This window comes from Periplaneta americana, chromosome 6, assembly GCF_040183065.1.
Source record: "Periplaneta americana isolate PAMFEO1 chromosome 6, P.americana_PAMFEO1_priV1, whole genome shotgun sequence".
Lineage (NCBI taxonomy): Eukaryota > Metazoa > Arthropoda > Insecta > Blattodea > Blattidae > Periplaneta > Periplaneta americana.
In genome coordinates this window covers 1,095,231-1,122,665 of record NC_091122.1, presented here as the reverse complement: position 1 = coordinate 1,122,665, position 27,435 = coordinate 1,095,231, and the positions used below count along the sequence as shown (strand labels likewise).

Here is a 27,435-nt window from a genome sequence, read left to right as displayed (position 1 = left end):
AAACTTGTCAAACATTGCTCGATATCGAAAAAGAATTGTCAAAGACTGTTAATTGGGAGGCCAGAGGGGAAAAGACCTTTGGGGAGGCCGAGACGTACATGGGAGGATGATATTAAAATGGATTTGAGGGAGGTGCATTATGATTGTAGAGACTAGATTAATCTTGCTCAGCATAGGGACCGATGGCGGGCTTATTTGAGGGCGGCAATGAACCTCCGGGTTCTCTAAAAGCCATAAGTAAGTAATATTAGGTTTATTATTTATAGCTGTTATAGATGGTATTTTCTTAGTTCAACTGTTTTCCTAGTCCCTTTGGCAATTTCCTCATGCACATTATTTTTCTTCATTTTACAGAACCCATGGCATACAGGCATGTGTTTAATTCATGTAACTGAATTAACTGGCAAATAACTTCTGTTGGCCAGGATCCCATGTTCTTTTGTGGTTCTTGCCGATATAATAGTTTTGAATCCCACTGGTCAGTTATTTAAAAAAGTGTTAAGTCGTTGATCACTTAGAACATGTTCTTATTTACTTTTAAAACAATATTAAGGGCTTCTGATTTGAATTATTTATACTTACGTTGTTGTTTAGTCAACTGTCTGAAGACAGGTTTGAACCTCATAAATGACACCATAAGACAACTAAGCCAGGAGATAACGGGCTAGGGTGGCCAGTTTCTTTCCCCCTCCATTGCATACATCACTGACTAGTAACATAATCCACTAATCACACTTCCGATGCATACAAACATTGTTCTTCCTCTGACACACATCGTCAAGTGAGATGTACTGCCTGGTAATGGATGTACAGACCAGCCAGAACCTCAGTCAGAGGTGGCTTATGTTATATGTACTTTAAATTTATTTTATTTGATTGTGGTAAGTTTGGTAAATGAATAAATAATTAGTTTGACAATAAAACGTTACATTATTGGAAAGCCTTGTGAAGCATCGTGTACAAGCAGTTCAACCAATGTTATCTGACAGACTGTGCAGACTGATGGGTGAGCAATACCAACTGCTGACAAGGAAAGGATACTAGAATTGTACTGTAATGAAGGACGTGCACAGACAAGGATTAGTTGCAGATTTTGTCCTGGTGGATGTTTAAAGCAAAATGTTGTTGTTGTTGTTGTTGTCTAGTGCCTTGCATTTGGCAATGAAGCCATTTGCAGTCATGCTTTCCAATACTTTTGAACTGTAGTTTCTTCTGATCTTACTGCTTCACAGGTCTGCAAGTGGTCTTCATTCATTTCTGCTGGATCGTTACACAGGACACATATGGGTGAAGCTGAGATACCTATTCTGTAGAGATGACTTGCTAGACAGTCATGATTTGTCAATAGTCTGAAGGCTGCAACTGCTGTTTTCCTTGGTCTCCGGGGGATTATATCTGGGTTGGAAAGTAGTGTAACATTTATCATTTTGCTCTCTTCTTGCAAACTGAACTTCTGATATGGCCCTACTGCAGTTCTCCAATCTCAAAAAACAGTATATCGTCTTGTCTCACCCTCCACCCTCTACAATCCAATCCAGTGCATTTTCCATTCGAAAGTCGTGCTTGCTATCAGATCGAGTGTTTGCCCTTTGTTTTTACCTTGGCTTCCTTCTAAAGTAAAGTCCATCTGGCAAATACGGTTCTGTGTCAGTAGAACATGAGAATTGCTGGCAAAGTTTTTGCCTTCGTCAGAATTTACAGATTTCACTTCATCCTGCCATGGTGAGTAACAACTCGAATAACTGGTATGTAAGTATAGCCATGAAAATTTTCACTTCCAGATTTAAGAAGAAATTTATGTTTGAGATTCCTCCAACAAGCCTTGGAATCTCGTATAGTCAGAGTGACTAAATTTAATACAAATTCTTTAAACTCGACACTTTCTTGAAAAACCTACAGATTTTGAGCATAATAATTTCAGACATAACATACCAGAACTCTTTAAATGTAGTATATGAGTGGAGTAGCATATCTAGATGTAAATCAAGTGCATGTGTACTCACCAGCATTGAAGACCGTGCGGGAATGACAGAGGCCGTTACAGTGTGTGAAGCGAGGAATGGCATCCTTGTTGATGCACGTGCCGTGGGTCTTCCTCACAGTCTTGATCAGTCCCACTGTCTCCTCCAGGGGCACGTTCTCTGCTTTGCACGAACCATTGACAACTGCAGTAAACAATAAAATGTCATTTTAATTATGTATTTTGGCAGTAGAAAGACAGACGTCAAGATACCTTGCAGTGATCTAATCATGTCCCTATGCAAAGATGCGAGGAATGCCTTTGGAAAAAAACAAACATTTCTGGTTATTTTTAAAACTATCAATGAGCTATAGATAAATTAAGGAGCAATACATACCTCGCTACACTAACATAAGTAACACTAAAGTATATACAGGAGGAGTTACCACCACTAGGAGCATTTTCCCGAAGACAGTTTGAGCAAAAAATGTCATATAAACATGGGTCCTATTCGCAATATTTTCAGAGTTACACTAATTTGAAGTTGTTAAAAAATACCTTTTTCCTTTAGTTTTAAGGGTAAAAAAATATTACAGTTAGAGAATGAATTATTTAGAAGTATAATTCCTTTAACTGACTAGTATTCCGAAGCTAAAAAGTGTGTTGTTAATTCCATAGTTGCTTTGTAAAGAATATTTTTTTTCAATTTTTAACTACAAAATTACATTTTTGATTGAATATTTAAATACTTATATAGTCACAATCATGCCATGGTATGATTGTGACTATATAAGTATTTAAATATTCAATTAATATGTCACATCAACGGACGTATATACGTCATCCAACATCGTAAGATGAAGTTTACATTACATTTTTCTTACGCATCTATCACAACAACTGTTAGAAATCACGCCATTCTTGTGAACTCTGTAAGACTGTATATTAGGATGCAAAATTGAACTCTAAAGAATCAAGTTACTAGAAGCCGTGTGATCTGTAACAATTGTAATAAATGTTTAAGAATAATATAATTTTTAGTTAAAAATTGGGGGGGGGGGGAATCTGTATAAAGCAATTAAGGAATCAACAACACATTTTTAGCTTCAGAACACTAGCCAATTAAGAAAGCATACTTCTGAATAGTTCATTCTCTATTTGTAACATCCTTTTACCCTTAAAACTAAAGAAAAAAGGTATTTTTTAACAATTTCAAATTAGTGTAACTCTGACAATATTGAGAATAGGACACATGTTTATCTGACAGTTTTTGCTGAGAATGTCTTCAGAAATAAGGTCCGTAAGTGGTTGTAACTCCTCGTGAATCACCCTGTATAAGTCACTGCAGACAATTTTGGCAGTTATGACCAGAGCCCGGAATTTTAGGTGCTAAAAGTTAATAATGTTCTTCGCTATAGTTTATAAATATAGAAGCCATGCTCCCACTTCTTTGAGATGTCATTCAGTACTTTCCCTTTGGTATCTTTAATCCTCTTAACCACCACTTACAAATTACGCACGGTTTACAAGATCCATTACTCAGTCCTTCTGACTCTTGTCTATTATTACATATCGGACTCTTGTGAACTAAGCTTAAAACTCTCCTCACGGGCACCACTTCTATTCATCCACACTCAGTGTCATTCTTAACTTTTAGCACCTAAAATTCCGGGCTCTAGTTATGACCACATGTCATACATATGGTTTAGCCTTGCTTATATTTCGTTTAACATTAGTATAGCCGTGTAGTTATGCCCCAGAACAATAACTCCGAACCCCCACAGCATCCTTCGTCTTTCCACTCACCCAAGCTGGGGACAGGCGTCTCTTTGCATCTGTCGCAGCATCCATCATTGTACACAAGCGAAGCATCGCAGTCCAGGACTGATGGACACGTTGTCATGTGGGTCAGCACCTGCGCACACATGATATGTCAGTGGCTTCACAGTTCTGCCATGCAAGACATACAAGATGAAGTGACTCTGCAGACTGGAGGAGGCTACAGAATACATAACAACCCAGGCTCCGGCTTCCCATTGGACCAGGCATCTACATCACTCGATAATGTAGTAACACTAGTGGTTGTCCTGTACTCACGGTGAGCGTGATGTTGTCGCAGGTGTGATTGGTGCAGCCCTGGTCAGAAGACCACGCGTCACCTGGCTGGTGCAACCTGTCGCCCACCACGCACGCCACCTGCTCACACTTCCCGCAGCACTGCCTGGCCACACGCGATGCAGAATACTTCCACCCCTGCACAGACAAGGATGCGAAATACCTCCTTCAGGATAAATGACTTCCAAATAGTTGCATTGCTTGCACTGGAACCTAATCAAGAAGTGAATATAATTTGTATAGAGAATGATTATGCAAAGAAATGAAATATATCTAAGCAAGTGTCACACCATGCAATGGAAAAGTGTGTTAAGGGTATATGTACGTGAACGACCACAAATATTATTAGAAAATGCAGGCAAATTGTGAGTTCATTTCCTTATAATATTTTAGAAATTTAGAGCCTGCATTTTCTTATAATATTTGTGTTCGTTCACTTACATATACCCTTAATCAAAGATTAAATAAAAATATAAAACGAAGCAGATGACACTTGGAAAACAGCAACTAAATGCACATACTACGAGCCCAATTCACTATGCCCCTAGAAGACATTTGAGGTACATATCTATGAAATTCATTCGTAAGTCATTAGCGAAACTTTAAGGGCTTCGTGACACTCACCACAGTGTAATGACTTCTTATTACACTTTTCATCAAAGGGTGAAGGATGTTAATACATGTACTATAATAGTAGGTACCCTAATTTGAATACGACCTTATACAACAACATAATTGAGATAAAAATATTGTAGCAATTCAGACATGTCCCAATAACAACCAGGAAGGAAAAATATTCAGTAATGTATAAGCAGCATATGCTATATGTTTGGATGCAATTCGTCGACCACGCACAGCACCAATATTTCCAGGTCTTCCAAAATGGTCTATCAATACCCCTCGGCAAGTTAACACTATTACTTACTTTGGACGCACTCAAGAATTAACATATAGCCTTTCTACATCCATATGTGCGTAATGTCCTTATTTTGTAAAAAAAAAAGAAAAAGAAAGTTGCCCATGTAGGATGTTTACATTTTCACGTGGCACATCTTCGCTGTTAGTTTCATCCAATGCAGGTCACAGGCACGTGTCAGCCTTCATTGTGGCGCACACGCCCCTCTCTTAGGATATAGCCATATATTATGCCGATGGAATGTTGGTCGACGTGGTTGCCGTGTCTCAGGATACAAATTACAAGAGTGCGCTGCATTGTCCCACATTCGCCATACTTTAGGATCATATCGACTTTTTCAGCATTTGTAAATACAATCTGCAGCACAACTATGTCAACATAAAGGATCAGAGTAAGCTGCAAGTTTGTATATGCGACAACGTACCTATCATCAAACACACTTTCCTACAATACTCTACAAAATTCGTTATCCCCTATCTAACAGCAGCCTGACCTCCACAAATACAGCAGCAATTCCATCGATGCTAAAAATCTAGTAGTTGACAAAGACTACATAACACAAAAGACCTGTAAATACAAAAAGACAACAGACACATAACTTTCAGAGATATTTTTGTAACAAAGTAACTTCCACAATAATTTTTCAAAATATTTCTTTCTCTAGTTTCAATGTGAGAGAGTTAGTGACAGTTATTGGCGCAACAATGGTCAAGAGTGGCAAAGAATAGAGAAAGACGGAAACACCTGGATCGACGACCAGAACTCAACAACAGTGATTAGTGGAAGTGTGAAAAGAGGCGAAGAGAAGGAACAGGTAAATGCAAACAAACCGCACAGGACCCACAAAGCTCCCTAGGACTCACTCACCTAAGGAGTGAAAGTTGAGCTAGTCCCTCCATAGGCAGGAGGCCGTGGCCCTTGGGATGAAACAGGCTGGATTTATTTATTTATTATTGGCCCAATCATAAGATCTTGAGATAGGAAATTCAGAGGAATTATGTGTCAGTCTGGGAGTTCTGCTTCCTATAGTTCGAAAAACTTCACTAGCAATGAGAACTACATCCATAGCTATTTGTCCTGAAAAACTGTACATAGACCTATCTTAAACTGTTCAACGTGAATTTTTCCATGATTAATTATTATTATTACCAGTACCGGTATTATTATTATTATTATTATTATTATTATTATTATTATTATTATTATTATTAGTACTACTACCACTACTACTACTACTATCATTATTATTATTATTATTATTATTATTATTATAAATGTTATTATTATTATTATTATTATTATTATTATTATTATTATTATTATTATTATTATTATTATTATTATTATTATGTGAAAGAATCTGGAAAACTCGGGAGGAAATTAAACACAGAATAAATATGGGAAATGCGTGTTATTATTCGGTTGAGAAGCTTTTATCATCCAGTCTGCTGTCAAAAAATCTGAAAGTTAGAATTTATAAAACAGTTATATTACCGGTTGTTCTGTATGGTTGTGAAACTTGGACTCTCACTTTGAGAGAGGAACATAGGTTAAGGGTGTTTGAGAATAAGGTACTTAGGAAAATATTTGGGGCTAAGAGGGATGAAGTTATAGGAGAATGGAGAAAGTTACACAACACAGAACTGCACGCATTGTATTCTTCACCTGACATAATTAGGAACATTAAATCCAGACGTTTGAGATGGGCAGGGCATGTAGCACGTATGGGCGAATCCAGAAATGCATATAGAGTGTTAGTTGGGAGACCGGAGGGGAAAAAGACCTTTGGGGAGGCCGAGACGTAGATGGAAGGATAATATTAAAATGGATTTGAGGGAGGTGGGATATGATGATAGAGACTGGATTATTCTTGCACAGGATAGGGACTGATGGCGGGCTTATGTGAGGGCGGCAATGAACCTCCGGGTTCCTTAAAAGCCATTTGTAAGTAAGTAAGAAAGAATCTGGAGAAGTGTAAGTAAGCACGTAGAAGTATCTCACCAAAGCACATTCTGTGTTGCACGTCATGGTGTTCTCCTGTTTGGATACCCCGTCGGATCCTCGCACACAGGTGAAGGTCTTGCAGGGGTCTCCATCAGGCGAAGGCCAGGTCTCGCCCTCCTGCAACAAACAATGATGCATCCTGCCATGACAGACTATCTGGTTGCACATGGTATGATGAGTCCATCCTGAAAGAATACTTATTTAAATACTGCACTCTCTTATTTATTTTATTTATCTGTTTAGTATATACATTCCTTTCTTTGTTCTCAGATTTCTCTCTTCATATCATGTTTTCGAAATAAAAGTTGTTTGATAAGTTACCATCAGCAAAGATTGGAAAGAACAAGTTGTAATAGGCGTAATGCATATTATTATTATTATTATTATTATTATTATTATTATTATTACTATTACTATTATTATTATTATTATTATTATTATTATTATTATTATTATTATATGATGTAATTGATATCAGTACAAGAACATGATCAGCAATGACAAATACTGTACAAGGATCTTACTCCTAACGCTCACCTTGTAAACTTTGTCCCCAACTTTGCAGGCAACTGGCACGAATTTCTTACAGCATTTGTTGGGAACCAACTCCTCATGTAGTTCGTACTCCAGTTCCATCTCCGCAGGAGGGCGGGGACACCGCTCCACTACTGACTGCACCACGTACTGCAACACAAACACATCGAATCTATGCTGATTTATGCCAGATTTGTTTTGTTTTGTCTCTGTATGAGCAGTTTCAATCCACAGTGCAGACGACCACTAACGTTCGATGTTTAATGTGAAAGAAATATTCGCAGCTCCCCCTTAGAGACAATTTCGCAAAGTCACATTCATGCCATGATTGCACACAACATGGTGGTGAGACAGATTAAAAATAATTTCTTTGGAGAGACATTTTCGTCAACAGAGAAGGGGTAAGAAACCCCCCCCTCCTCAAATTGACTATTCCTCTCACTAGAGAGTCAGTTACAAAAACAGAGTTTTGCGTCTTAACTTACGGAGTCATTGGCCAGCAAGCAGTAGCTGGTTGTGCACATGTCAGCGGACGTCCAGCTGGAATTGAGATCTTTCAACTGCCCGTCGACCACACATGCAACTTGTCGACAACGCCCGCAACACTCGCCAGGCGGTGGCTTGTCCTCCTCAAAACCCTGCAATGAACACAACAGACTCCCTTCTTTACTCATGTCTGCTTTTTCTTTGTAATTGGAGCAAACATTGATTTTTTTTTTCAGTTAGTCGTTTGTTGAATTATTTTTCCGGAAACATAAACTCATTCCAAGATTGCATCAGACGTTTTTAAAAATATTCTACCCCTTATCAATGTTAATTTCCACATTTCTTCGTGTTTAATTTACAAATGTCAATATTAACGTAACCTCCCTTTTTTGTACATATTTTTGAGGAAAAACTTTATCATTGAATATCATAATCAATGTACAGTATTTCAAATATAAAGTTGTTGTTGTTGTTTTCTAATGCCAGGCGTTCGACCCCGACGGCATTAGAGCATTCGAGGCCTAGGGGTTCATTTCCCCTTCCTTCCTCCTCTTTCTACTTTTCTGTTCCTAGTGCTGACCTGCTATGGCACTAAAATCGTCCTCCAGTGGCTTAAGGAGGGAAAGCTGGTGATCAACAAGATCTCCCAGCTAGGTCCAATGGACCCGTCGACCAACAGCAGGTGTGGTCCTCCAGACATTCTGGGGGTTGTGTGTGAATGAAGTAGCCACCAAAACGTTAAAATATGGTGTTCACTTAAATCGGCTACAACTTCCCATTTTCACTGTAATATGAAATGAGTACCATTAAGGTAAAATTATCCGGAGGTAAAATAGTCCCCCAATCAGATCTCCGGGCGGGGACTACTTTAATGGTACACAATCAACTAAACATCTTACAATGGAATGCTGGTGGTATAACATCAGCCAAGAAGACTGAACTAGCCAATATATTTTCACTTCAAATATAAAGTAATAGTAGATCTACTTTATCAAATACGTAATGTAACTAGGAAAGATTGCCAAAACCCAGAGCTAAATGAAGAGTCACTTGAAATCAGATGTGAGTCCTCCTCACACAACAAACACCCAGTGCATCACTCATGCCACACTTCTTAAATGGTTTAATACTTGTTCCGTCGGCGGTTGCCTGAGTCACACACTCACCGGCTGGCAATCCAGCGTGCAGTGCTCCAGCAGCTGTCTCTTCTCGGCACGCTCTGCAACTGAATCGCACACGAAAGTCTCGCAAGGATCGCCGCTAGGTGAAGCCCACTTGGAGCCCACCTGGTGAGTGGTGGCGCCCTCCTTGCATGCAACACGCTCCAGACGCGGGCAGCACTGGTCGGGCACCGGAATGCGCTTCAGTACGTAGTCCACCGCTTCCTGCCCCGCCAGCACTTCTGAGCACGTCTCCACCTTGCACGAGGGGTGGAAGCCCCCCGCAGCAGAACCCTCACACACGCAGCTGCGGCACGGTCCGTCATCCCACACTGCGCCGGGCTGAAGCACATCGCAATCGGAAGAGTAAACCTTGTGGGGCTAGCAGACAGCAAGACTGGCTTCAAAGCCTCGATGTAGGTAAATCTGTTCAGCTGCTGGACAGTAAACTCACTTGGCAATGTCACATTCACTATGTGTGCAGAGAGGATTGTATCTTTTACGAAATTTAAAAAACATTCATGCTGTGGACCTACATATGTTAAAGCCGTACATTCTGATTTTTTCAAAGAACTATTACTTTGGGGGGAGTGGTGCTCACAGCGCTTATTCAAAAGAGAGCCATCAGATTATTGGCCAATTGTAAGTTGAAGGCCTCTATTTATTATGACCGTAACTAGTCTTTATATTACGAAGCAATTAATGTATGCAACAGCAATTTCAATTTAATAAAATCCATGATTATAGTACTAGAAATAACGAAAAATTATATGTATACACCTAAATAGAGACTTTCTATAACCATATTATGGTTTTTAAATTATATAATCATATCCCAGTACATGTAACTAGGCATGGTTTTAAGGGAATTATACATATGTGGCCAATAGATGAAGCAGTTTATAATATTGATGAGTATTTTAAGACTTCTTTCTCATGATTTTAGTTTTAATTAGTAATGGAGATCATGTATTGCAAATTTCATTTGCTGAATGACAATAATTAGATACGGTATCAGTATCAATACAAGTCGATAGTGGCAACTGTTCAAATGTCAGTCCTTTATTGATGTTTCCATGTTTTTTGCAGTTTGCGATTAACCCCACCTTGAATCTGAGTGGTTCATTACCTCTATCTGTGATTATTGTATATATTGCAATACAAAACCTACTCGTAATAAGATATAGTTACTTGCGTATGAATTTTGTTTGTCTTACAGTACATTCCATTTCGGACAGCATACTGTACCCTGTGCTACGCCAGTTGCCACAGCACCTTGTATGTGAACAGGCTCTCTGTCTCCGTGTCGCAATCTTTCTTTACTATGTAATTGTACCAATAAGCTGTAGGGACTTGATTATAATTCCTGCAGCATTTGAATTTGGGTATGAGATGTTGCATCATAGATAATTTGGGGTAATTCATCAAACTACAGAAAAGAGCTATTAGGTCAACAGTACAAATCAATCAAAGAACTAGCTGTAGAGAATACTTTAAAATTCTAGGCATACTATCTCTACCATGTAGCCTACATGTACAGTATTTTTGAAACTTTACTATATATAAAAGGTAATTTAGACCAATTCCCAAAAAATGAAGATGTCCATTCTTATCATACAAGGAGGAAAAACTATATTCACGAAACTCCCTTTAATACCGCATTGCTATGTAAGAACAGGTTTATTCATGTACAACTGCTTGCCATATCTGTGTATCAGAAATTTAAAAGGGTCTTATTCATTTTGCTATTACACCACTGCTTCTATAGCGTTGATGAATTCTTGGAATTCCTCTGTTTTAGGCCTGACTTCAAGACATACGGTACTGCGAATGGGCCTTATAGTTGAAATCGACCTGACCTGCAGTTTTCTACCACTGAGTCCAAGTTTTATATATTTGTTTTTGTGTTGCATTTAATTATTATAGTTATTATTTCCTTTTATGTATATTATGTAATTAGTTATTAGTTTTTTGTACATATGACTTGTCCCATATCATGTATGTGATCAGTGGCTGCAATAAATTATTATGATTAATTAAAATTATTAACAAAACTTTCCTTTTACTTGTGGAAATTTGTAAATGTTGTATAAACCCTAATTTGTAGACGAGCTCTTGCAAATCATCGCCTGAATTTGATTAAAAGAAAACTGGTCACCATTGTTCGTTATTTGTTCCTTCGTTCATTCGTTTATTCATTCATCACTTTATCAATCCCAATATCAGACTGACCAAATTAAAAAATGATTTAAATGCATGGCTGTTTCTTTGCACAGAATGTAGATTAGTATAAAATCTTTGAAATCACGGAATATTTTGATAGTGATGTACCGGTAATTATATTTTCATTTTCATTTCTTAATAAATTGTATTTTTAATTTAATGGATGTAATTTAGCCTACTGTTTCGTATTAATTTTTTTATGTCTGGGCCTACATGCGCAATTATTCCCGGAAATCAATAATCTTTATATTTGTTATTACTATTACTGTGTACATAGCAACACTTGTTTCATGACAATAAAGAATACTGAGTATTGAGTACCAGTAGTAATTTATTCATACACTGATTTATTTATTCACTCGTTTATTTATTTCGTCATAAACTCTGGATTCTGCAATGGGCTGGCATAATTCAAATTATTATAATTAAATGCAGAGTATAGAATCAGATGCACCTTTTCATTGTCTTCGTCATAATTATTATAAATTATTAATTTTTTTAGCTGATTAAAATGCAGCTACGATTATCCTGTGGTCGTCTGCATACCTGCTTCACAGTCACGAACCTCTCGTCTTTCTTCCTCTGCCGCTCGCCTCCATTAATGTCTGCGATGTGCTGGAACTCATACAGGCAGGCATTCTTGGGAGGCTCTGCAACAGGAGCACACAGTGAGTCCTCAGCTGTGCGAATGACATCATTTTGCTGTGCTGTTACCAGAGTTGCCACATTCTCTCATCAGGAATCCAGGACAGATGATGATTCAGCATACCTTAACATCACTAAACATTTTAATGAATTAAATTTGCAATACAATTATATGGGATCTAAGCTTTTAATTTTGTTACATTTTTGCTACATTATGAAATTTCATTTGAATTATTGATAAAGTCTGGAAAAATAATGTCATATTACAACCTGATGTATTTAGAGAAATGCTCGATAATACAGTGTTTAAATCCTATCCATAATAAATCAACCTCCAAAGAAAGTAAAGAATAAAGATACTATGAAATACCTACTATATATTTTACTGCCGGTACTGTACTATCGTTTTTATTTCAATACAGCCCGATAGGAGGCACAGGTGGCGATAACGACGACACTGAACTTAGGTTGAACAGGGTCTTGAAAAAATAAATAAGGAATTTTAAAAATAATTTTGTGGGAATGATAAAAAATTGCATTTTTTATCAATTATTTTTACATTTCGGAACACATATAACTCAATCCAGGACACAGGACACACCATTAAAATCCAGAACATCTGGCAACCCTGGTTGTTATTCTACATTTCAGCCCGTTGAGAAGGAAATGTAAATTCGTGTAGCGTTCGAGTTTTGGCTTGTGAGTGAACATGTAGTTTTCGCTGCTCACCGCACTTGTACTGAGGACAGCACTCCCCTTTAGGCACCGGCAGCTCCACGGTGGAGAAGTGTGGGGCGCAGGGCTCCGGGGCAGGACACGCATCAACGTTGCACACCCACTCCACCCGCACGCAGCACCCCGTTGTTTTGTTCCTTGGCTCCCAGCCCGGGCCCCTGTGCACGGGCGTGGTCCTCTGGTCCATCTGCTCCGCATCCTCAAGGAGCGACGGGTCCAGTTCATTCCCCACCTCGCCTACGCACGGCTTGCATTCTGCAACACAGCAGAGCAGAGCCATCTACATTGAAGTACTTTGTAATTATAAATGTGCCAAATAATCGAACGAATTTGGTCGAAATTACATTCATTAATAAAAGCTTGAAAAATTACCAACTATGAAACTGTATGATGCAACAAAGAAACAAACGAACAAGGTCTAAATCTTGAAACCTGTTGTTTCATTATAGTTATTACCCTACATATGTGAACACTCCGCGCACCCTGATCTCAGGAGAGAAAATTAAAAAGAAAAAATAAATAATAAAATTGGCTGTAATTTGTATTTCAAATAATGCGCGCACTCCAGTTTTGCTTCGCTAAATTCCAGAAAAAATATGCGCGGAATATTCACGTATATAAGGTGACGTCACTGTACGTAACAGTAAACCACAATTTAAGTTGTACAATGCTTTAACTAAATTACACCCAGAACTTCTAACATGTAACCCACTAACATATAACAAGAAAATTAGAAACGTGTTAATATCTTCAATTTGATTAAATAAATTTATAGCCTATGTGTATGAATTAATCAACCTATATTATATTTGTATTCTATAATTTTGAAATATATATTAGTCCTACTTTTCACGTGCGATATTATTCTTCTCTAGTGTTAATATTATATTATATAATTCCATTGCCGCTGTAATTATATTTTAGTTCCTATTTTATTTTACTTATTTATTTTTATTATTATTATTATTTTTATTTTAATATTATATCTGAACTGCGACCGAGCACGAGCGCTGCTCATTCGGTCTCAAATTTTGTTAATACTACTGTACCTTCTTTTTATATTGCTTGTATTATTTTATTTCTATTTCTCTTGTTTGTTTTGTAATTATATTTCTTTATTCTGTATATTTAAATTTAAATAAAATAAAATAAATAAAAATAAAAATTAAATTAAAAAAAAAAATAAAAAAAAAAGTCACACAGAGTTAGTGTGCACCCAATGTTGGTTGCTTGACGGTTGTCAGCCCACTTTGAGGTCTGTGGATATAGAGGGAAAAGTTGGATCGGTGTCAGGTAGAGTTCCTGGGTAGCTCAGTTGAGATAGCGTTGGTACGTTTAACCAAAGGTCCCGGGTTCGATACCCGGCCCCGGAACAATTTTTCCCTCAAAATTATTCATACTTTTCACAGTTTACATGTTTAGTCCAGGACGAACTGGAATCAATCCATACTCCCAAAAATGTTGTGCACTCAATTTCTTTTATATTGTGATTGTCAGTATATATTGTTCGGTTTTATGAGTACGATGCTGTGTTGATTAAAATGAATAAACACTGTTTTGTCGATATTTAGACTAAGTTTGTTATGTGTTAGCCACTCCTTTAATTTACTACTAGCTTCATTTATGTTATTCTGTAGGAAGTTGTCATCTGTACTTAAATGATGTATGAACACTGTTAATTATCACGAATTTTCCCCTTGTTGCTTCCTTCCCATTGCTACATCAAGATACGAGTGAATGCCTTTGAATCAGTAAGATGAAGTGATGTAACATATGTAACAAAAGTCTCCAGATAAATTAAAAGCGAAACAAGGAACAAACAATTAGGCCTATTACAATTCAATATTTCGTCTCAACACTTCAGTCATTGAAAATTACCTCTAGACTGAAGCACACTACTCCACATCACTGCGAAAGCTATAAACTCACCCTGTATACTTTCTTTTCTTTCATATTCCGACTGGTTATTTTGTCAGGCATTTTCACGATGATGATGTAATCCAGTGGTATCACCATAAAGTTGCACTCCTTTCTTTGCTATGGTCCAGAGTAAATCTATTTGTGTACCTGTATTACCAAAAAGCTTCTATGCAAGGCATACCAAAAGCCTGAAAAAAGCAACCTAATCTGTTATTGATCCTGAACCTTATCCCAATTCTGGCTTTAAGTCTTAATACTTAACTAGAAGCCTGACTGGGGCCAAGTTATAAAGTCTTGTATTTGGAAGTGAAAAATATAATTCCTCGAATGTCCATTTGTTAAAATGTGTTGAATGTCGAATGAATGTACCAAACCATAAAAATCTGCTTCACTTGATAAGTTGTCAGAACTTTAGAAAAACGGTTTCTGAAGTACATACCATTATGGAAGGCCCAAAATTATTTATTCCTCCTACTGAACCTGTATGTAAGTAAGGATATGAATTTAATGCATAATGAATACTCCTCTTCTTGATTGTTTACGGTTAAATGAATAACTGCATTCAGTTATTTCTTATGCCATATCGAGACATTAATGTTCATTAATTCGTCAGAATCCACTGCAATAATGGGGGCCGTTTTTCCAAAACTCACTTTCTGCAGAAATGAACACAATGGAGTTTTGTGTGGTTTATACTTAAGAAAACGATACATATTTTGCTTTTAATGTGTTTATGTACCAAAAAATGAAGTGTTTAACATAGAATTTGCAAATTATTTTTTTACATACAATTTTCCAATCAGTTATTTGTGTCTCTTGAAAAATTATAATTTTGCAGAAAGCAAGTTTTGGAAAATCGGTCCTCTTATAATCGAAATCACACTTACTGCCGTTTTTCTAAGACCAGAGGAATGCTTCGTCAGTTTAATTGTAGTTGTCATCTTTGGCTCTGAAGGAAGGACTACGAATGTGGAATTTAAGAACCCAGAGGTGGTACTTTCTTGGAGATAGCATATCTTTAACATAATTTTTCTACAGCCTATAAGAAACGCTCGGAACAGATCTGAACTCTCAGGCGTAAAATGAGTTTAAAGGACTCGATTCTTGATGCAATGGCACTCACTGCAGACGAAGCTCTTGCAACCGCGCTCGTCGGTTATCACGTCCAGCTCCTGGTCGTCCCCACACAGAGGCACCTCCGGCTCAGGGCATTGCGAGAAGGGCGTGGTCGCCGGCACTGGGACTGCAAGCAAATGCGCAGTGCATGAGACACGGTACAGGCAACCGAGAGACAGAAGCAGACATGGTGGGTTCACTTACTGCAGATGTGTTTGGGGCAGCAGTCGTGTTCCGTGCCCGCCATGACCACAGCTTGCATGTGTGGGCCGCACACCGTCTTCTCAGCCGAGCAGTCCTTCTTCAGACACTCCACCTTGCCATCTGCGACATAGATCCCTGATCTCAGCTATATTAATTGAGAATTTTCTTGCTTAATCTCACTCCCCCTAAGTATTACTTTGAGCAACTCTTTTCAAATTCCTTTCTCTTTATCAGCCTACAATCAGTTTCACATCTCAACAATGCTGAGAAACATGTGGTAAACAATACATGAAAACAATAATACACTTCATTGTTGAATCACACACTTTTAACACTTGTATGTCACCAATGATAATACGTTAAATTAACAACTTTTAATAATACATGTACCTCTGTGAGTGGTTTCCAAACACTCTAGTGAGGCTTTGTACATTTTTCCAGCTTCTTCTTGCTGTGGGGATGGGGGAAGGAGGATACGTAGGTGATGGTGAGGGTGTGTTTGTGATTGTGCATTGAGTGTTGAGGATATCGTCGGTTTACAAGCAAAACACATTAAACCAAAAATATTACTTCTGACAAAAAGACGTACAGTATATAATGCAGGCTAAAAAAAAAAGGTAAAAGGTAAAGGTATCCCCGTAACATGCCATGAAGGCATTTGGGGGACATGGAGGTAGAGCACCATGACCTCGGCACTAGAATGAGGTGGTGTGGTCGGCACCACGCTCTGACCGCCTTTTACTCCCAGGAAAGACCCGGTACTCAATTTTATAGGAGGCTGAGTGAACCTTGGGCCCATTCTGAAAGTTTGGCAACGAGAAAAAATCCTGTCACCACCTGGGATCGAACCCTGGACCTTCCAGTCCGTAGCCAGCTGCTCTACCAACTGAGCTACCCAGCCGCCCATATATATAATGTAGGCTATGTGTATAAACTTAAAATTGGAAAATTAAATACACATAAAGAGAAACAACTTACTAAAAAATAATTTGAGGACTCAGTTTTGTTAAAAGCTTTCAAAACATCTTTTTCTCAGAGGTAATATTTTTGACTTAATGTGTTTTGCTTGTAAGCCGATAATATGTTGTTTGAGTTTTTGTGTGTTTATAAATTTCGTATTGTTCTAGTATGTTTAGTTTTTGGCTTTTCAGTTCAATATGTAAAATTTCAATATCTGTTTCCATGCTGCTCCATACGCAGAACACACCACAACTACAGCAATAAAGAAACCCAAGCACAACACGCCCGCAACACTCAACTGAATTTCAAAACGCACATCCTTTACGACATAACGCTGTCAATCACAAACACATCCCCACACATCCTCCCCCACAATGACACCCACCAAGAAGAAGCCGGAAGTATGCATAAGACCTCACTAGAACGTTTCATAATGGCGGAAACCACGACAAAACTAGTTACAAAAGGTAGTACAGTACCTTCACAAGTTTGAATAGTTTAATACAGTACATTATTAAAATTGGTTATTTTAACAAGTTTTAACGTATCATTATTAGTAAAAAAATACTCCAAGAAGAAGTTCCCAGTAAAATCGATGAAGCAGAAGAAGAATTGAAGACAGAGCAGAGGGAAGCAACGTGTAAAGAAATTAATTTGAAATTTGATTATACTGTGTGTTGTATGTGAACTGACAATAACATGAACACTTGTAATTGTATGGCTCATAAAAATCTAATATAATCTAATCTAATCAGCAAATGATTAAATGTCCACAACTTAAATCATAAATTCATATCATATCCTCAGAAAGAAATCCCCAATGAAACTTGCGAGTTTCTCATTGCACATTAAAAACATCTCATTTCGATCGTCGCTGGCCTGGTACCTTTGGAACAGGTGCAAGTGGTGCAATTGTCAGGACTCCATATCTGGCCACGCACGTGCCCCTCATCGTCACAAGGGAAGCAGTATTTGGTGTCCTTGCACACGCCATTGATCAGCACCTACAAGATCCATAACATGTGATGGTCAGATAGTCACTACAGTTCCAATAGCATTGTGCAACATCTGGTTTTGTGTTAAGGATTCCAGAACTATTACGTCTTCATTAGGAACTACTACCAGCAGGGCTAGGTTTCTAATGCAGTGAGAGCGGGTAAAAATGCAATAATGACCTAAAATACAAGAAAAAAAATGAAACAAAACAGCAAAATAGGTTCTCTATTTCCAATTATTTCTTGCATACAGAATAATCATATGTTAATTTTTTTAATTTGCATTAAAAGTGATAATATGTACCCCTCCTGTTCATTTAGAGAGTGTGTTATATTTAAATGTCTCTTTTGCATGGATGTTGCTGGATTCTTTTTGCATCGGATTTGTATTATTTTTTACACAGAAATTTCAATACACAAAAAATACTATGTGCAAATTTTCAAACGTAAAGGACACGATTTTCAGCCAATAATGTTTTATAGAATGGAACACTTCTCTCCACATAGACAAACACCACAGAAGTAAATTTAAGATAAGGAATTTCTTGAATGTCTAGCATTCAATCAGTATCGTTATACAGATTTGGCGAGAAACCACATTCTGAGAGGATGTCAACGAGGATACTGTACCCAAAATTCTTTCTCAGTCATACCTTCAACTGTACTTAAGACACTGACAGTTTTTTTACATGATTGTATTTCTTCCATAAAATTAACACCAAAGATTTTATCGAAATAGACAGGAATCAGAAATAAGACTCGATATAACACAATTTACAATTGATTTGTGAATCATCAAATAGTTTTTGCACAATTTCAATTAAAATGGTATCATTTTCGTCAAAGGACAAGGCCAAAGATAGAAGAATAACAAAAAGGGAAAATGAATGGAGAATACTGTATGGGCAAGTTTATATTGCCAACATGAGATGTGTAGTGGGTACATGAAAATCAGTCTTATCTCATCTCATGTAGCCTATATATATATATATATTTTGAGTTCCTATAAGATTGATACAAAATTTCACTCAAATCACAAAAAATTCAATTTATTTTAAAATGTAAAACAATAATGAACCATCACTCTCTAAAACACAATCAGAAATGCATAAGAATGCAAACCACCGACAAAAAATGCAGCTTCTCACCCAATTTACAAAATAACGCACTAACAAGTGAGTTCTAATTCACTCAATTTTATATGAAATATGTAGTACGAGTATTAAATTTGCAACATTTGTATCCAAAGGAGAAAAAATCCGAAATCATAAAAATCCTAGCCCTAATTATCAGTAAATCCTTAAATTCTGGAACAAGTGAAGAAGTGCACCAAACAGTGTAATACGTGTTGATAATCTATTGATAACAAGGATGTTCAGAACGAGAATTTATAAGCTAAAGAACGTTTTAAGTGACACATAAAATTCGAACTCGAGACATCTTGAAACACAACTCTGTTTCATGTAGCTACCTGACCGTCTGGGCATGAACAGCCGTCCACCTGGCTCAGGCCACATGCATTGGGGTCCTCACTTAGCTTCTTCAAGTTGTCGCATGTTGGCGCGCAGGCCGGGGTACAGGCACGGTACTGCAGGCCTGTCAAACACAGAAAAAGCATATCGTACACACAGGGACAGACAAAGCCTCATAGTTCTCAATCCACACTAAAAATCTGTCTCAACATGGCAACGGTTTCGATGTCGTGACTTGTCGTTGGTTTGGGAGTTAGTGCAACTTCTGGGGTGCCATTTTATTAAAATGCATGCTTTAATGTGATAGTCCAGAGATCGATCATGTCTTGTTGTGGTTGCCAGCATTGTACTGTATTGCACTGTATCATCTTTAGGCACTATACAGGCAATTGACAAAGTCAATATTAAAAAAAAGCGTACATAGTAAGCCTACATTGTTAAAAATAAATTACATGAATTAAAATAAACTGAATAAAAGAATGTGTATATTCTAGTTTAACAGCTTTACTATTTAAATGTTTTAAATTTTCAAGTAATTTATTATAAAATTTAGGTCAAAGGTATAAGTAACTATTATGGGTCTTGTTTAATCTAAAATAAGGCATATTTACATTTGATTTCGAACCGGTATTGTAATGGTGTATGTTACGTCTTTAAATCAAAATTTGCCGAGGAATCATGTACAAAGACTAAAGTATCTAATGTAGGCTATAAAGTTTATAAATAGTCAAAATATCTAAATCGACGACCAATGGTCTACATGGAGTTGTATAATGACTCTTTGCGATTATCCTCAGTATCTTCTTTTACAATACAAGGATTTAATTAACCTTGCTAGTACCTCCCCAGAGAATTAATCCATATCTTAGAACCGAATCAAAAGAAGCAAAATATATACTCTTCATATAAGAAGAGGAACATGATCTCTTAAATTTCGAATAAATAAATAACTTTAGATAATCTATTCTTCGAATAATCAACATGTGTTAGTTGACTATCAATATGAACATCTAAAAATTTAGTATCAGTCTGACAAAAGGTTATTAAATCACAGGATAAAGTTTCAAAGTAAATACAAGAGTACGAAGCAAATTATTGGCTCCAAAGCATTCAGACGCTTTTATCATTATTGATTCACTCGCATACATTAAGCATCAGAAGAAACAATAGAATACAGAGAAAGTACGAGCTTGAAGAAACCTTGGAGCACAGGAGAAGATGGAGGAAAGGAGAAAATGGAAAACCATCAACACAGAAGACGGTAGAAGAAACTATAGGAAGCTAAACAATGAACTAAGATAAGAAGCTGATAAGGCGAAGGAAGACTGGATGAATCAGAAATGTAAAGAAATAGAGGATGTAGAGAGAAATAAAATGTTTGGACTTCACGAACAAGAACAGGCAATCCATGTGGTTGGTAAAGGACGAAATAGGAAATGAAATAACAGGAATACTGAACAGATGGACGAAACATGTAGACACAGAATCATCCAGATAACTTATCTATAGAAGACGAAGTAGCTGTGACAGAAGACGGAAAAGGATTTTGTAATTTAAGAGAAAAAGTTGAGCTAACACTTAAGGAAATTAAGAATGGGAAAGCAACAGGAGTTGATGGGATCCCCAATAAATTAGTGAAATGCTTGCGTAAAGACAAGAAGAAAATTCTATCATTATGCGAATGGCCTGAAGATTTTATGGAGACAGTGTTGCTTCCAATACCGAAGAAAAATAATGTCATGAAATGTAAGAGTTCAGGACTATCAGCCTGATACCGCACTTGGCCAAGATTCCCCTACCTTTGGGGCACTTGTGGGGGCAGGACGTGTTGCTACGCCAGTTGAGGCAGACCCCGACCTGCAAGCAGGCCCTCGCGTACGCCTCCAAGTCGCGACAGGACGAAGTCTTCTTGTCGATGCTGTGGCAGTGGTCGTACTGGCAGGCAGCCACATATGGGTTGGGGTCCACGAGGGGATGGCACTGCGAAACAAGTGCATGACTTTGACAGCGAACGAGATCTGTTCTGTAACTCTCTTCGTGTTGCTCACATCACTGCACAGCCATAACCGAGAAATTATGTTTAAGACTTCATTAAGCAAATGACAAAAAACAGGTATGAATTTTATTGTTTTTCATAACAAACATTCAGAAAGTGCAAGAACAAGTAGAGGAATCTTCGACATGTTTGATATCAAGAGCGTTAAGTAACAGAAAGAGGCACGCTGAAATAAGATCATCATTCGAGATATCAGGCAAGAACCTCATGTTCCGAAAGGTATAACGGAAATAAATTATTATGATAAATGTATTGTTCAGAATATTTACACACACGAGGTAATAGTCCCAACAGTTAAAAGACTACGACAATCAGGTTCCAAGGCAGTGTCAGTAGCCTTCAAACAAATCGTAAAGAACTTTGATTCAAGTGGAAGAAAACTAAATCTAATAGAGATGCTGCAAGTGTAAGTACTGGGCTGGAAGGTACCTAGCAGTTCCTGCACTGCACTCACCTCTAATAGAGATGCTGCAAGTGTAAGTACTGGGGCTGGAAGGCACCTACCAGTTCCTGCACTGCACTCACCTCTAATAGAGATGCTGCAAGTGTAAGTACTGGGGCTGGAAGGCACCTACCAGTTCCTGCACTGCACTCACCTCTAATAGAGATGCTGCAAGTGTAAGTACTGGGGCTGGAAGGCACCTACCAGTTCCTGCACTGCACTCACCTCTAATAGAGATGCTGCAAGTGTAAGTACTGGGGCTGGAAGGCACCTACCAGTTCCTGCACTGCACTCACCTCTAATAGAGATGCAGCAAGTGTAAGTACTGGGGCTGGAAGGCACCTACCAGTTCCTGCACTGCACTCACCTCTAATAGAGATGCTGCAAGTGTAAGTACTGGGGCTGGAAGGCACCTACCAGTTCCTGCACTGCACTCACCTCTAATAGAGATGCTGCAAGTGTAAGTACTGGGGCTGGAAGGTACCTACCAGTTCCTGCACTGCACTCACCTCTAATAGAGATGCTGCAAGTGTAAGTACTGGGGCTGGAAGGCACCTACCAGTTCCTGCACTGCACTCACCTCTAATAGAGATGCTGCAAGTGTAAGTACTGGGGCTGGAAGGCACCTACCAGTTCCTGCACTGCACTCACCTCTAATAGAGATGCTGCAAGTGTAAGTACTGGGGCTGGAAGGCACCTACCAGTTCCTGCACTGCACTCACCTCTAATAGAGATGCAGCAAGTGTAAGTACTGGGGCTGGAAGGCACCTACCAGTTCCTGCACTGCACTCACCTCTAATAGAGATGCTGCAAGTGTAAGTACTGGGGCTGGAAGGCACCTACCAGTTCCTGCACTGCACTCACCTCTAATAGAGATGCTGCAAGTGTAAGTACTGGGCTGGAAGGCACCTACCAGTTCCTGTACTGCACTCACCTCTAATAGAGATGCTGCAAGTGTAAGTACTGGGCTGGAAGGCACCTACCAGTTCCTGCACTGCACTCACCTCTAATAGAGATGCTGCAAGTGTAAGTACTGGGGCTGGAAGGCACCTACCAGTTCCTGCACTGCACTCACCTCTAATAGAAATGCTGCAAGTGTAAGTACTGGGCTGGAAGGCACCTACCAGTTCCTGCACTGCACTCACCTCTAATAGAGATGCTGCAAGTGTAAGTACTGGGCTGGAAGGCCCCTACCAGTTCCTGCACTGCACTCACCTCTAATAGAGATGCTGCAAGTGTAAGTACTGGGTTGAAGGGCACCTACCAGTTCCTGCACTGCACTCACCTCTAATAGAGATGCTGCAAGTGTAAGTACTGGGGCTGGAAGGCACCTACCAGTTCCTGTACTGCACTCACCTCTAATAGAGATGCTGCAAGTGTAAGTACTGGGCTGGAAGGCACCTACCAGTTCCTGTACTGCACTCACCTCTAATAGAGATGCTGCAAGTGTAAGTACTGGGCTGGAAGGCACCTACCAGTTCCTGCACTGCACTCACCTCTAATAGAGATGCTGCAAGTGTAAGTACTGGGCTGAAGGGCACCTACCAGTTCCTGCACTGCACTCACCTCTAATAGAGATGCTGCAAGTGTAAGTACTGGGGCTGGAAGGCACCTACCAGTTCCTGTACTGCACTCACCTCTAATAGAGATGCTGCAAGTGTAAGTACTGGGGCTGGAAGGCACCTTCCAGTTCCTGTACTGCACTCACCTCTAATAGAGATGCTGCAAGTGTAAGTACTGGGCTGGAAGGCACCTACCAGTTCCTGTACTGCACTCACCTCTAATAGAGATGCTGCAAGTGTAAGTACTGGGCTGGAAGGCACCTACCAGTTCCTGCACTGCACTCACCTCTAATAGAGATGCTGCAAGTGTAAGTACTGGGCTGGAAGGCACCTACCAGTTCCTGCACTGCACTCACCTCTAATAGAGATGCTGCAAGTGTAAGTACTGGGCTGAAGGGCACCTACCAGTTCCTGCACTGCACTCACCTCTAATAGAGATGCTGCAAGTGTAAGTACTGGGGCTGGAAGGCACCTACCAGTTCCTGTACTGCACTCACCTCTAATAGAGATGCTGCAAGTGTAAGTACTGGGGCTGGAAGGCACCTTCCAGTTCCTGTACTGCACTCACCTCTAATAGAGATGCTGCAAGTGTAAGTACTGGGGCTGGAAGGCACCTACCAGTTCCTGCACTGCACTCACCTCTAATAGAGATGCTGCAAGTGTAAGTACTGGGCTGGAAGGCACCTACCAGTTCCTGCACTGCACTCACCTCTAATAGAGATGCTGCAAGTGTAAGTACTGGGGCTGGAAGGTACCTACCAGTTCCTGCACGACACTCACCTCTAATAGAGATGCTGCAAGTGTAAGTACTGGGCTGGAAGGCACCTACCAGTTCCTGTACTGCACTCACCTCTAATAGAGATGCTGCAAGTGTAAGTACTGGGGCTGGAAGGTACCTACCAGTTCCTGTACTGCACTCACCTCTAATAGAGATGCTGCAAGTGTAAGTACTGGGCTGAAAGGCACCTACCAGTTTCTGCACGACACTCACCTCTCCGAAGCGTTCTTCATCCAGCACGTCGAAGCAGGGGTCCTCATCAGGCGGCAGCGGCTTGCAAGGGAATTCTGGTGGCACGGTGCAGCCAGTCTCTGACACCAGTGGGTGCAGCCAGCTCAGGCCGAACTCATTCGGATCCGAAGTGATGGTGCCATTTCGCGTCCTCATATCATCGCCATCGTCGCCATTGCAGTTGCCTGTGCAGACAGAACATAATGCACCTGCATGCTGACGTCAACATCACACTAGCCAATACTGGAGGCTAATGAATGATAAGGGAGAGCCAAACAAATCTGTTATCACGGCCCAACCTAATGAACCTCACTGACAACAATAAGGTCTCCATGAGAAAACAAGTTACAAGAGTTGTGAACATTGTTAAAGCATAACATACTAGTAAATGATTTTCGAGGTGTTGTGAATGAAAAGAAAGTTCCTCGAAAGTGAAATTCCTAAACCCGTAAAACAAAATTGATTAACTGCCAGGGTATTGGTTCTGAGTTCTGCAAGTGCAAAAGAAAAATGGCATTAAGTTCAGTAAAAGTGCCCTCCTGGTTTAAAATATTACACACAACAACAAAGCCTCACACAGTGACTCATCAATATGTTTTGGATGTGAACCACAGGTCAGTCTGAGTAGAACAGAACAGCACCAACGGCTCATAAATTCAGATTGGATCGCAGGCAATAGTAATCATCTACTCAGCTCTCTAGGCAGTAACAATTTAACGATGAGGACCGTGACTCTGTAAGAAATCTAAACTGCAATACTGAGGTTATCAACACATGATACAAAAAATATTTTCCATACTCCGTTCTCTTAAACACTTTAGACAGCCTTATTCAAACACTTGTGATGCATCATTACGGTTACTTAGCTAAAAGATTGCACTGTACGATTTCTCTGTAATGCTAGAAAAATTTGACCATGTAAAACCGTCTGTCAAACTACTCTCGTAGGTTGGTGTGAGTGAAACAACAATTATTATACATTCTATGTCAAATTATCTGGCATCACGCTTTCAGTTCCAGCATCAATCGCTTCTTTCTATTCTTCATCACAGATCTTGTTATACTCACTTCCCTTCACATTAACATCACCTCGACTCTGGAATTCTTTACCTAGTGACGTCAAGGATTGCCGGACAATGTCAGAATGTAAAACTAAATTAGAAAGGACTGCTTTATTGCATGAATTCGAGTTTTTGTTTTGTGTTGTATATTATTAGTTCTTTTGTTAGTGTTAATTTGCTAGTATGCAAACATAACAGTTATGCCCAGTGGCGGTGCGTCAATAAGAGCACAAGAGCACGTGAATACCTTGTTTCCATTAATGCACGACTAGTTTTATTATTTGATACCGTATTGACGTAGTGGGGATGTATAATATCAGAATCGAGTACTTTAAACTTCCCACATCTTGCATAAACTTCTTATGTAAACTTGGCAACATCCGTTCACATACAAGCCGTGCTCTTTTCGAGATGGTTACAGGAATTTCATGCATGCGCAGGAGAAAACTGTCTTTAGCTGGCCGCTTATGACTCGTCAAGAGCACAAAGCGTTAAGTGAACATGATGAGTTTCTATCCTACAGATGTCAGGTCCATCGATGCCTATCGTTCACGTGCTATATCTCGAGGAGGAAATTTAATAGCCTGTAGATGTCAGCATCTGACTGTAGGAACGTTTACTTACGTCGATATGTGTACAGTGCTGCTACGAGAGTGTAGTTTGTGAATTACTATACTTCAGTGTCGGCATAATAGCATAGTTTGGCTTTCAAACACGTGCTGGCTGACTGTGGTGGTGGTATGAATTTAAGTATCTGTATGGCAGTGTATAATATATAAGAATAATATTTACTGGCATGTATTTATAGTAATCTATGCGAGTGGGATTACAGCACTGGTATAGGCTAAAGTGTATCAGTGTGTTGTGAATCAAAATATATTACTGAACGCGTTTGTAAATAACGAGACCGTGGTATGTATTCATTTTTAACAAACGTAAACAATGAACTCTGTTGAAGTAATTTTGAACAGTAAAGAACTGGGTAAACTGGCTTACCAAGAAAAATTGGAAATAAAAAGACTGAATTTCATTATTATTATTATTATTATTATTATTATTATTATTATTATTATTATTATTATCATATGTTATTTTGAATTTATATACGGTTTTTTTCGATAGTGAAACATTGGAATCATGACATTTCATATTAGACTAAACGTACGATTTCAAATTCTCTTAGATTTTGGAACCACAAAATTGTGAACACACATAATATTTTATCACGAGCCGCCACTGTTTATGCCTAAGATGTCATTATTTCTTACTAGAGTGAGTCACTGTTAAATTCTGCCATTACATTAATTTTTAATTTAAATTTAGGTATTTTGTCCGTATTTTACTTATAGTTATATTTTCTGGTTGTGTGGAAGAGGAGGCATATTAGTCTTAACTCCACTAGAGTAGACAAACAAACAAATAATTCACCTTCTTTGTACATTCTAACACATTGCACTCACCACAGAGTCCCTCAGTGCGATGTCCAAAGGTGTGGGAGGGCAAGCGCACAGCGAAGGCGTAGCTGTGGAAGTAGTAGGACACCTCGAGCTGCAGTGGAGGGATGAGCACGCTGACCTCTGTGCCAGGCATGTGTTCCATGCGCAGCCAGTCCGTGACCAGCGGGAACTTGTGCACGCGGTGGCCGTCCACGAACGCCTCCAGCTGCAACCATCAGCCCACACTTAGCAACTTGAACAAGAAACGACCCCACAACCACAACCGCCACGGCCACACTACTGACCTCGTGCTTCTTCCTGCGCAGGTGCACGCGGTGGTCCTGGTACTCGATGAACACCCCTGCTGTGCACGCGGACACAGGCTCGTCCTGGCACTGCACGTTGGTCACCAGTACCTGTCAAC

General features: G+C 39.1%; 1 protein-coding gene across 2 annotated transcripts in view; it reads right to left on the bottom strand.

The window, feature by feature from the left end:
- The window catches only part of Hml (hemolectin), a 113,321-nt gene that overhangs the window by 887 nt on the left and 84,999 nt on the right, over positions 1-27,435 (bottom strand). The window contains exons 55-71 of one of the 2 annotated variants that reach the window (XM_069827250.1): positions 27,317-27,427; positions 27,036-27,237; positions 24,497-24,699; positions 21,245-21,425; positions 19,445-19,569; positions 17,865-17,982; positions 16,019-16,153; positions 15,822-15,941; positions 12,773-13,033; positions 11,945-12,048; positions 9,182-9,517; positions 8,015-8,167; positions 7,533-7,679; positions 6,993-7,112; positions 4,058-4,213; positions 3,767-3,875; positions 2,004-2,165 (exon numbers count right to left, since the gene is read on the bottom strand). In XM_069827250.1, the coding sequence (XP_069683351.1) occupies positions 2,004-2,165; positions 3,767-3,875; positions 4,058-4,213; positions 6,993-7,112; positions 7,533-7,679; positions 8,015-8,167; positions 9,182-9,517; positions 11,945-12,048; positions 12,773-13,033; positions 15,822-15,941; positions 16,019-16,153; positions 17,865-17,982; positions 19,445-19,569; positions 21,245-21,425; positions 24,497-24,699; positions 27,036-27,237; positions 27,317-27,427 (2,743 nt within the window). The remainder of the gene's footprint in view (positions 1-2,003; positions 2,166-3,766; positions 3,876-4,057; positions 4,214-6,992; positions 7,113-7,532; positions 7,680-8,014; positions 8,168-9,181; positions 9,518-11,944; positions 12,049-12,772; positions 13,034-15,821; positions 15,942-16,018; positions 16,154-17,864; positions 17,983-19,444; positions 19,570-21,244; positions 21,426-24,496; positions 24,700-27,035; positions 27,238-27,316; positions 27,428-27,435) is intronic. The other variant, XM_069827251.1, reaches the window with a different exon arrangement.